The sequence below is a fragment of the Gymnoscopelus microlampas genome (genome assembly GCF_963454915.1).
Source record: "Gymnoscopelus microlampas genome assembly, chromosome: 16".
In the NCBI taxonomy this organism is placed as follows: Eukaryota; Metazoa; Chordata; class Actinopteri; order Myctophiformes; family Myctophidae; genus Gymnoscopelus; species Gymnoscopelus microlampas.
In genome coordinates this window covers 29,571,769-29,584,268 of record NC_139953.1, presented here as the reverse complement: position 1 = coordinate 29,584,268, position 12,500 = coordinate 29,571,769, and the positions used below count along the sequence as shown (strand labels likewise).

Below are 12,500 nucleotides of genomic sequence, written 5' to 3'. Positions count from 1 at the left end.
GAGGAAGAATCCCATGAAGATAGGTTAAAAAAACCTTAGGCTTAGTTGGATTCCCTCCATTGTTGTTGTTTTTTGTAAAAATGTTACACCGCATACAGCAGAGCACATCACAGGATTAAAAAAAATATATTTGTTAAAAATCAAACCCTGTAAACCGGGTTATTAGAATAGGCAATGCAGTCAGTGTGTGTGAAAGCAGTCATTAACAGGAAAGCTCGCAGGGTGCCACCACGCAGCCATCAAATATGTGACCCTCCAGGGTGGGCTCAGCGTCCACCAGACACACACTACTGTCAAAGTGGTCTGTCCGCCCCCGCCATCTGCATAGCGTGCAGGTTTCACACTGAACAGTGAAGGTCATTGAATTTCATTCATACAAAGCGCCATACAGTAGTTCACTAGTAATACATGAAGCCTTTGCACATGACTCTCCCCACCGTCGCCCCCACCCCACTGACACCGGTAGTACAGACGCTGAGAGGTTATTAGAGCCACTTTATTTCATTATAGACACTGGCACTTTATTATCAAATCCTGCCAAATTGAACGTCTGAACCTCTGTCGGCCCATGTGTTACAGTATGCAGCAGCTCCAGATAAGGATCCTCTGTGCTTCCCCATCTGTGTCATCTCTCTGTGGAGATCTCTCCATTTCCTGTCTTATTCTCCTCTCTCTCTCTCTCTCTCTCTCTCTCTCTCTCTCTCTCTCTCTCTCTCTGTCTCTGTCTCTGTCTCTCTCTCTCTCTCTCTCTCTCTCTCTCTCTCTGTGCAACCTGTCCCCCCGCCCCCGATGTTGTTGGCCACGTGAGACAGAAATGATGTATGCCTGCATATTAATCAGTTCTATGTCCTCCTGTCCTTCTCCCCCAACCTGTGTGTGTGTGTGTGTGTGTCAGGTGGCTAAGAGCCACGGAGGGGCCAGTGCCCAGAAGCAGGTTGCCTACCTGTGGGCCAAGAGCCTGGGCGGGGAGGCTGCCGTCAAGCTGCTCAGCAAGTTCGCCCTGCTGGAGTATGCCATTGATTTTGCTTCAGACAACTGGTGAGTAGCCGGCAATGCACCGTGTGTCACTGTCGCCAACAGGCCTAGTATCCTCTCCAAAATGATGTAATGGCGTATTTTTTAATGCCCACGCATCCAATTGAGCATCTGTAGCCAAACGTTGCTGTGGCATTTTATGACATTGTCATGCTGATCCTGTGCTGGTCTTCTCACTGTGTACCCAGTTGATGTCATCACCCAATCTCACCTCGACCCAAATGGCCCCAATGGCCCTCTGCCAAAATCCTCCCTGTTCACCCACTCTATTCCAACTCACACCACCCACAATCTCCTGCTAAAGCACCACCTGCTACTGTAATTTGCCAGAAAAGACACACACAAACAGTTGCATACATCTCAGTGATAGTTTATCTCCTGTAGTGTTGACTAGATAAACAGCCTCCGCTAGAAGTGAAGCACGCAATTATCCATGCACTTATCATTTATGTGAAATACACTCATCTGCTGTGGACCAGAAGTGTTCTTATAGCCACTCTCTCTCTCTCTCTCTCTCTCTCTCTCTCTCTCTCTCTCTCTCTCTCTCTCTCTCTCTCTCTCTCTCTCTCTCTCTCTCTCTCTCTCTCTCTCTCTCTCTCTCTCTCTCTCTCTCTCTCTCTCTCTCTCTCTCTCTCTCTCTCTCTCTCTCTCTCTCTCTCTCTCTCTCTCTCTCTCTCTCTCTCTCTCTCTCTCTCTCTCTCTCTCTCTCTCTCTCTCTCTCTCTCTCTCTCTCTCTCTCTCTCTCTCTCTCTCTTCTCTCTCTCTCCGTCTCTCCCTGACTCTCTCTCTCTCTCTTCTCAATCAGTTCGTTTGACTTTGCCTATGAGCTGGCTCGGGTGTCCAGCAAACAGAAGATCCCTGAAATTCATCTTAAACATGCCATGTTCATGGAGGACGAGGTATGCCACATTCTCAGAACACATTATGCTATTTGAACTTACAGTACTTACAGTACATCCTCCTGCTTGTTGAAACTGTATGTCCTTGAACCACTACTTGGTAAAAGTGGTTGGGACATGTCCCAATTGATTCAAAAGAAAACCACACCCATGGATAATCTTTGAGCAATAGACCCAGTAGACATTTCGACAAGTAAACGCACTGAAGGTAATAATTGGTCTGTTTCACTTAAAATAAATGGTCTATTCTGGTATTTCTTCTGTATAGCACCATTATACTAAGTGCTTTACAGTGTACATTTTATTCACCCATTCACACATGGAGGTGGTGATGGAAGCAAACATGCAAAAGCACCAGCAAAGAAACAGGAACTTGGTTTGGCTCCTCCCTTTTCTTAGTCCACTTCCTCCCGGGTGCTTCTGTGTTTATTCCTACTAACAACAAACACTACATGTTAAAGGCAGTGGTGCTGACAGAGATCAGCACCACTGAGAGATTGCGAGATTAGAGAGTCTGTGTCTTGCTCAAGGACACTTTGACATACACAAATCAGGAGGAGCCAGGGATCAAACCAGGAACCTTCCGGTTCCCAGATGGCCGCTCTACCTCCTGAGCCATTGCCGCCACAGTGTGTTACTGTGTGCCAGGCCAACAAGAACAACTCCAGTTCAGTTGCCATCCTAATAGCACACAGAAACACCTAAATGAAACGCTTCCACAATTAACATTATTACCTTAAGGCTGCATTAACAGTGCCTGTCAAATTGGCTCCTGTGAAAGAGGTTCTATCGTGACGATTACCTTAATATAAAAGTAAGGATAACTGGGTTATTCTTACTTCTATATATATATGGTAATTGTAATAACTGGGTTATTCTTACTAAACCAACAAAGGCAATATTGACACGACGGCATTGTTTATGACATCATCACCTTCAATGAGTGAAGGTGAAGTTCAGCAAGTTCATTTAAACAGTTCATACTATAATAGAATTGCGATTCCTTTCCTGCTGACTTGCTATCACCTGCGTCTTGACACAGCTGATCTCTCCATCTAGGGAAATTAAAAAGTAACATCCAAACTGTGATTAGCCACTACAGATCCAAAGTCTCTTCGGTGCAGAGAAACAGTCATGTTCATTTGAATCATTTCTGTCTTTTTCCATGTGATAAATAATTATTAAGGTAGTTATTTGCAGATAGTGGTTTTGCGCCATATTTTGTGCCTGATTACATGAATTATACTGTAGCTGAGACAAACTTTATGATGGCATTGGTACAATCCCTCTCCCATGAGATACCTACTATTTATAATGTTTCATTCTAGTTGAAGTAATTAGTTGTGTATCTGTGTCTCACTCTCTGCCAACCACAGCCTTTATTCTTCCTCTGTTTGTGAACTCGGCACATCCTCTAGCTGTCAGACTTCAAAAACCTCATTAGCAACTACGGTCGCTCTCCATGTGTTTTCGTTGATTCTCGCAGGCCCAAATCTACCTCCCTTTTTTCAAGACGCAACCGTACATCTCAGGTGTATGATGCTAATCCAGAATCGGTTGCAATGTTTCCTTTTCCCAGGGAAAGTTCGCTGAGGCTGAGACAGAGTTCATCAAAGCGGCAAAGCCCAAAGAAGCTGTGCTGATGTAAGTAATGATGATGACGACAGAGTCCGCTAACATGTTTAGCTCAGCCACAGCGCTAATATCAGCACAACTCAGCATGCTACTGGAATTAGAAGCACGACACATAAATGACAGAAATGGCTCAGCATTTTTGCAACCGCTTTTTTGATATTGTTTTTTTCCCCACAGTGCGTTTCACTTTCGACATAATGTCAGAAACCTTTATGACTAAATACCACAATATTTCTTTGTCGATAACCTCTCAGAACATCTCACAAACCACTTTTGGTTTCCGAACCAAAAGTAAAGGGATGTTGAACTTTGGTAGAACCTTGGGATGCACCTTGGGATGCATAGCTACCTATTGTTTATTGCTTCAAAAACATTGAAGCAATAAACAAGTGGAGCTGAGAATAACCAGTGTTGCAGACTTTATTTCTTTCCTGTTCATCGCTGTGTGTCCAGCACCTGGGTGATGGCCTTTGCATAGCTACCGTACCTGGCCATAATGCAAGTCCAAATATTGTCCTCCATGATCGATTAACCAGAAGCTGTGATTCCGTTCACTCTCAATGGCAGAATTTGCTTTGCTTGCGATGCGTTGTGAGCTTGTAGATCTGCTATTTTCACTACTTTTGTGCGACACTCTTGGATGATGAAGTAGGGCATTCATTTACAAAAAAACATTTAAAAGCTCTTCTTATAGTTGTTTTTCTTTTTTTTTCATTGTTTTGATACAATACCTGCTTTACTATACAATAACCGTCAATGGAATCTGTACTTCCTGTTCCTGATCACAGAGTACAGAAGCAAAGATGATATAGATGCTATACAACGCATGGTTCTACCAAAGTTCAACATCGCTTTAAACATTTGCATGATATATTCAAAGTGGTCTGGCTGATCACATCATAAGAAAAGACCATTATTTATACCTAAAAGAGTCGTGCAAACTCATCAGCTGGGGCTATATGGACAAAATCAAATCTTATTTAAAAGCTTTCAGAAATATTGATAAATAGCTAAAATAGCTGATCTACAAGCTCACAACGCTTTGCGATAGGCCTTAAAGGGCAAGACCACTTTGTTAGAGGTTTGGGTTGTGTAGTTACCTTGCCATGATGTAACTCCAAAGGTGGGCAAGAAATAAAAAATAATTGCTCCATTGATTAGAAATTGATAATTCAAAATATGCTCCTCATTGACTTACATTGTACGGTAAAACTGCTCTCAAAGTCACTCTTTTAGCACAAAAACCAACGCAAACAAAGTTGATTCAGACAATATAGAACATCACCAAACCCAGTACTGTTTTTTTTTTTAATAAAAATGTCAACTTCCTGTTGATTTTGCCATTTTTAATAATACCCAGGGGGCAAAGGGTACCCCCCTGCATTTGCCCTGCCATAAAAGGTTGGCCACCAGAAATAATATCTATGACCCAGTAGGATCACAACCTATATGGACAACCCGGTCAATTTTTTGCTGGAAATCCAATATGGCCACCTCAATATTGGCCCCTATCAGAAAATAGCTTTGGCGATAACTTTTGAACCAGATGGGCTAGAAATGCAAACTTGGTGTCTATTTCATGGTTTCAGAGCATGAGAAACTCAATTGAATACTTATCTTTATGATTAGGTGTGTCTGGACCTTTACTTTGCATATTTCCAAGATGGACGCCACCCGAAAATGAGTTTTACTATGACTTTTACAGTGACAGCTAACTGTTATGTCAAAAAGTCTGCTTTTTAAGCAATATGAACACATTTGGTCAGTTTGAGCTTTCATTTCTATGTTGTCAATATGGCTGCAGTCATAAATAATGTATGGTATTACATTTTTGCGCAGATTCTATCTATAGTTGTGGGGATGATTGCAGAGAAAAATCTGAGAAAAACCCTCAATGTATCTTATGTATCATTTTAATAAACTAACTACAATATAAACAGACACATGCACACTCCAAGACTTGCCAAAAAACTTCAACTTTAGGGCTATACAAATTAACATAGTGGTATGCATTCAAGTAACATAACAAAATATAGACTACTTAGTGACAAACAGAGTAAAAGCGGAGTTGAGGTTGCCTACAAAAGGTTCATTTTGTCCTCTATGGTGCTGTCTTGCCTGCTTCTAAAGCCAATGACACTATGGTACAATGCTATTCACTGTCACTGTTGTCACGTGTTGCACTGATCCCGCTGCATCGTGTCTCCAGTCCCTGGCAACGGCATCCTAAGTAGCATGGAATTTCCTTCTTTGCACAGGAACAGTTTTTCTGGCAGCCTTTGATACAGCTGCATGTAGATGCAAGGGGGACTGCATTGCTAGCACTGAGAGACCATCCATACTCTGCGAAAGAGGGAATATTCGGCTTGGCGATGTGTGCACATTTATCTATTATGGTTGCTAGAGCAGCTCTTCTGAGGTGCAGGTCAAAGGCATTCTCTGTCGGCGGCAGCAGCTTTAAGAGGGTTGATCTATTATTGAGGAACTTGTACACTCTAAGCTTACTCAGGTCAAAATCCTCCGGGTGGTCCGCTTTGGATGTATATACAGCAATTGTGAGGTCTCGTGCCTGATTGATGACGTCATCTGAGAGGGAATCAGAAGAGTTTTCACCAAACTCCTCAAGTGCAGGGAGATCCAGACACATGCTGGCCTTGAACCATGCCTTCTTCCTAGTGAAGAAGGGATAGCTGGTGGTATCTCTGCCACTTAAACTATGGATAAAGGGCAGGGCACGACACTGTGCGAGCCCCAGTGCTGATACCATTTGATGGATAAGAAGGTATGCATTTTTCTCTGTTCTCACCCACAGCTCTGGAAGGCATCTGAGATGGGTTGCTTTATAGTAAAGGCACATGATGATGATGTCTGTGTCTTTGGCATGGATGACAACTCTGTCAACTTTGTCATTCTGGACACTGTACAGGATGTGGAGTATTATTCTTGTATCAGCCTCCTGTTGTGTGGATTCTAGTGCAGGGACATCTTCAATAGACCCCTCCTTGATCACCACACTCATTGTCTCTTCTTTAAACCCCCCACCCAGGTAAAGATGTGTTGGACCAAGGGCCGACTTTTCTCATTTTCACACCATTCGTCACAGAGGAAACTCAATAGGTTTGCCTTGTTAGCTGACACAGCAAAAAAACTCCCGAGGATCTGGAGCTGTGTAATGCATACTGACTTCATATTCTTTGGAAGGTTTTGGTCGAGCATATCTGTGTTCTTGCTCAGCTGTCTTAAGACTAGGTCCACTGTACCGGTCACAACAGAAGTGAATGATCTCTGTGCCAGCAGGCACATCATTCAACAGCAGATGTTGGTATCGTTCAGCGATTGTTCCAAATGCTTCGTATGGCATACATGGCATAAATAACTACTGCTGTTTTTCTGTCTTCTGTAGGCAGGTCAGGGATGCATGCAACTTTGGTCTCCTCTTTCAGGACCTTCACAAGGCTTGCCTTGGTACCTGTTCTCATCCTGCCATCTTCCTGGAAGAGGGAAGGGGGGAAGTCACTGCACTCGTGGTTGCCTATAAAGTCAACAAGGTTGAGTTCTCCACCACTGGCTATGATTTGGGTCATGCGCAGGAGGGCAGTAATTTCATTGCTCTTGCCAGGTGCTGAGGTTTTCGCCTTCGATTTTTTTGGATTTTGTGTTTTGAGTGTGGAAAGTGTTAAGCTTCATTATGCTTGTCTTCTTCTGATCACTGGACAGTGATTCACACAGTGCCTTCAGACCCAGTTCTTTCACACTCATCAAGTCGTCCTTGACTGTGGAATCAGCACACTGTCCTGTAGATATGTTGATCATGGATGATGACTGTATGGGTTAGTCTCCACTGCTGCCATGACCTTGACTACCATCTCTGCATCCCGGGTTACACTACTCTGACCAGATTCATGGTGTGGGTTGGAGGAGTGGAGGTGGAGCATAGACTTGAGCTCTGCAGAGACAGCTGCAGTGAGTGGTTTTGTGTAGACCCATTTTGTCCGGGCAGCAGGGCTGAGTGTAATGCCATCCAGACCGCTTGCTTCCTTGGCATCAGCATTATAGGTCTGCTCCAGTAGCATGTCAAGAGCAACACTGTTGTGGCTGCCATCTGCTCGTCTGCCAACAAATACACCTGCCATCAGTGCTTCATGTACCTCTGAAGCTGTTTCTGGTAGTTTCTTCATCTCAGCCAAATACAGAGGTAAAGATTGCTGCCCGTACTTGTAGTGGCCTGCTGCAGTGAGGTAGGGTATCGTTCTTGCTGATTCACAGAGATGTCCTGTCCAGTCACCTTCCCGATCGTAGTAGATAAACCTTTGGAGAATATCTGACATCTCCAGGAAGGTTGCCCAGAGGACTGCAGTTGGTTGGAAATTCCATGCTACTTAGGATGCCGTTGCCAGGGACTGGAGACATGATGCAGAGTGCAACACGTGACAACAGTGACAGTGAATAGCATTGTACCATAGTATCATTGGCTTTAGAAGCAGGCAAGACAGCACCATAGAGGTCAAAATGAACCTTTTGTAGGCAACCTCAACTCGCTTTTACTCTGTTTGTCACTAAGTAGTCTATATTTTATTATGTTACTTGAATGCATATACCACTATGTTAATTTGTATAGCCCTAAAGTTGAAGTTTTTGGCAAGTCTTGGAGTGTGCATGTGTCTGTTTATATTGTAGTTAGTTTATTAAAATGATACATAAGATAAATTGTGGGCTTTTTCTCAGATTTTTCTCTGCAATCATCCCCACAACTATAGATAGAATCTGAGCAAAAATTTAATACCATACATTATTTATGACTGCAGCCATATTGACAACATAGAAATGAAAGCTGAAACTGACCAAATGTGTTCATATTGCTTAAAAAGCAGACTTTTTGCCATAACAGTTAGCTGTCACTGTAAAAGTCATAGTAAAACTAATTTTTGGGTGGCGTCCATCTTGGAAATATGCAAAGTAAAGGTCCAGACACACCTAATCATAAAGATAAGTATTCCATTGAGTTTCCCATGCTCTGAAACCACGAAATAGACACCAAGTTTGCATTTCTAGCCCATCTGGTTCAAAAGTTATCGCCAAAGCTATTTTCTGATAGGGGCCAATATTGAGGCGGCCATATTGGATTTCCAGCAAAAAATTGACCGGGTTGTCCATATAGATTGTGATCCTAGAGGGTCATAGATATTATTTCTGGTGGCCAACCTTTTATGGCAGGGCAAATGCAGCACCCTAAAAAAATGTGGGTTTTGCCCCCTGGGTATAAGTAGAAAACCCGGACTGGATCGGCGGATCCGGATCCAGATCTTCAAATAGTAAAATCAACAGGAAGTTGACATTTTTATTAAAAAAACAAACAGTACTGGGTTTGGTGATGCTCTATATTGTCTGAATCAGCTACGTTTGGGTTCATTTATGTGCTAAAAGAGTGACTTTGAGAGCTGTTTTACCGTACAATGTAAGTCAATGAGGAGCAAATTTTGAATTATCAATTTCTAATCAATGGAGCAATTATTTTTTATTTCTTGGCCACCTTTGGAGTTACATCATGGCAAGGTAACTACACAACCCAAACCTCTACCAAAGTGGTCTTACCCTTTAAGTGATTAAAACCAGGAAAGGACAACACTTTTATCATCTCACGAAACTTATTACAATATCCAAATCCCTGATGATATCTAGTCTCATATCACAATATGGATATAATATTGGTATATTGCCCAGTGCAATGCATACTATACATATAAGACTCCTGAAACTAAACATCAAAGGTGGCCTGCTATGTTCCTCCAAACAAGTATAATGGGAAGGATTTTTCTCAGAAGTTTGAAAATTGTAATTGGATCCTCCTAATTGGGACAACACAGATACACAAGCCAGCTACTGTAGGTATACTCACTAATGATGCCACCAGTCTGTCTCTGTGTCAGTTGGCAGCTCACAGTCTATTCTTCCTATCATTTTATATTGTGTCAGCAGTGACATAGAGCAGTGGTTCTCAACGTTTTCAGGTCGAGTCCCCCAGAATAATGATATTTGAACTGGGGACCCCCCACACTGACAAGCACTTGGAATTATAGAGTTGAGGCATTACATTTTGTTTGACTCAGTTCCACAGATAAATATTGTGCAAATAGCCGGAAAAAAAGCTCAAAAGCTTGTAGATCAGATATATTTTCAAAATGTTTGCCTCTTTCTTATATTATTTGACAATTTGGCCAATGTTTGACCATTTTATAGGACACAGTATGTTGATTACTTTTGATGCAGTAATGGTCTTAAAGGTCTTAATAGTCCTTAAATTGTCTCTTAACTGTCATCTGGGGACCCCCCAAAATCATGTGGGGAACCCCTGGGGGTCCTGACCCACAGGTTGAGAACCACTGACATAGAAGGTACACTGAACATGCCAATCCATACATGATGGATTGAGTGAGTTTTTACTATTTAACCATGTTAAAAGGAAATTGTATATATATACTGTGTATTAGGAGTCAGACTTAAGACTTCAAGAGCACTGGCAGCCACTGGTGACAATAGCTTAGTCAATGTGATTCTACACACACACACGCACACGCACACAAACAGCCTCTTCATGCACATATACATGTAACATTTCTCTCTTCCACACACACCAGCCGCCCGGTTCATTGTGTGTGTGGGTGGGTGTGTGTCAGATTTGTTGTGGTTGTAGGGGAGCAGAAGGGGGGTGCAGGGGACTGGGTGTCAACGGGTGAGTGTTTGATCTCAAGATGGCTGCACTGACGGAGGAGCAGAGAGTGTGGAATGGAGTCTTTACTCGAGGGAGGGAGAGAGAGAGAGAGAGAGAGAGAGAGAGAGAGAGAGAGAGAGAGAGAGAGAGAGAGAGAGAGAGAGAGAGAGAGAGAGAGAGAGAGAGAGAGAGAGAGAGAGAGAGAGAGAGAGAGAGAGAGAGAGAGAGAGAGAGAGAGAGAGAGAGAGAGAGAGAGAGAGAGAGAGAGAGAGAGAGAGAGAGAGAGAGAGAGAGAGAGGCTTCAGGCTAACAAACTCACGTACAGTATGAATGCTTCATTTGCCATGAATATTGCTGTGGCAGAGAATCAAAAATAGAAGGTATTTTTTAAAGACTTAATATAAATGTAAATTATTTAAAGTCTAAATGTGGATTGCTTGTATCTGCAAATCGTTCTTGAAAAAAAGTATGGACAAGAGGTCTAATATTGTTTTTTTTTCTGTGTGTTTGTGAACTCCTGCATGTTTTCCACATGCATGTATTTGTGTCCCAGGTATGTGCACAACCAGGACTGGGCCAGCGCCCAGCGCGTGGCAGAGAGTCACGACCCAGACAGCGTGTGTGAGGTCCTGGTCGGCCAGGCCAAGCTGTGCTTTGAACAGAAGGACTTCCAGAAGGCTGAGGCCTTCCTGCTTCGTGCCCAGAGACCTGAACTTGCTGTCAAGTACTATAAGGTAACTGGAATAGCCAGGACGGCAGTAAAAGAAAAAATAAATGGTGTCGTAAACACAATACATGGCATAGACATACTGAAATGACAGACATTTAACCACTCTACGTTGTTGACTGTGGTCCCCACGCTCTCTATTGTTCCCCTTCTTTTATCCCTCTACAACAAATCTCTTCACCTATTTCCGCAGAATGTTATAGAATATTATGACATGCCCAGAATTGTGACACAAGGGTTCATGTGGTTGACATAATATTGTGCAATAATGCTGCCTCTGTATAGGGGAATTACCTTGTTGTATGTAAAAACATGCCAGCTCTCCCCTCATATGTGCCCAACAGAGCAAGACAAACGTAGCCACTATAGCGGTCATCCTGCGCTAGCTAATCCACCATAGTGGGAAACATGGGTATAGGAGGAGGTGAGCAGCTATGGAGGTGCCAAGATCTGGAAGCGAAGCCCAAAGCTTTTGGAGGAGCATGCTGTAGAGAGGAAGGACATGGAAAGTCAACACTTGTACTGAACATAGTGATATTTTTGTTATGTCAGCGAAAACAGCGTTTATTATTTTCCGACCTCGTTGTGACTATCAAAAATATCACACGGTGCAGCTAGGGGAGTGTCTTTGACTACCTTTAAACAGAATCACCTTGTATTTTGGGTGTGTTCTGTTTTTTTTGTGAAATTGTGTGTGAATTTTGCTTTTTTCCTTGTCTGGGAACAGTGCTTCTTTTAGATTGTGCATTTACATTAATTCAGCAGAAATCATTGTACAGGGCTGAGGAAATGAACGGATTATCTGATTGGATTTTTTTTAATATGAAGGCTATCGAGCCTTAGCTTACATGAAAACAATACCCCAGTAAAGACCTGGCCGCTAGTGCAGCCCAAAGAATATACAGTATATTATATGGTCAAAGAGAATGATGTTTTGCTGTTTCCTTTGCCTGTTATTTTCAAGATTTCATTGTGTTTGTGTGGACAGAGAGAGGGAATTTATTTTTCTGTCAGATCTCTTCCCATATACCACTAACCAACCGAGCCAGCTCTTTCCTCTACAACAGGGAGAGCAAAAAGAGAACGTTGTTTTTTCCCCTCACTCTCTCTTATCTCTCTCTATCTCCTCCTAACTTTGTCTTTTTTTTCACTCTCCTCAAGCGTCAGCTGTTATTATTATTTTGTAACATTGCCTATTTTGATTACTGGGCTTCATATTGTATTCTCTTAGCTCAATCTGCTTTGGAGGTGCATCTGTCTATCTGTATGCGTTGTGTTTATGCGTGTGATGTATGCATTGCCAGTATGCACTTGCGTGCATGCATTTGTGTGTGTGTGTGTGGGTGCACGGGTGTGTGTTAGTGTGCATGTTAAGTCCAACCTTAATTGCAGCTCGGACACAGAGGAGCACAGCAGCATTAATTTTCTCATATTTCTCATTTCATTATTCAGAGCAGAAACTTTGGCCGACGCACTTCACAGCGGCTAACCGCCG

General features: G+C 42.7%; 1 protein-coding gene across 2 annotated transcripts in view; it reads left to right on the top strand.

Annotated features, from left to right (window-relative positions):
* Positions 1-12,500, top strand: part of ift172 (intraflagellar transport 172) — a 63,314-nt gene that overhangs the window by 37,127 nt on the left and 13,687 nt on the right. For both annotated transcript variants that reach the window (XM_084081785.1, XM_084081784.1), the window contains exons 30-33: positions 896-1,038; positions 1,841-1,934; positions 3,514-3,578; positions 10,832-11,012. In XM_084081785.1, the coding sequence (XP_083937911.1) occupies positions 896-1,038; positions 1,841-1,934; positions 3,514-3,578; positions 10,832-11,012 (483 nt within the window). The remainder of the gene's footprint in view (positions 1-895; positions 1,039-1,840; positions 1,935-3,513; positions 3,579-10,831; positions 11,013-12,500) is intronic.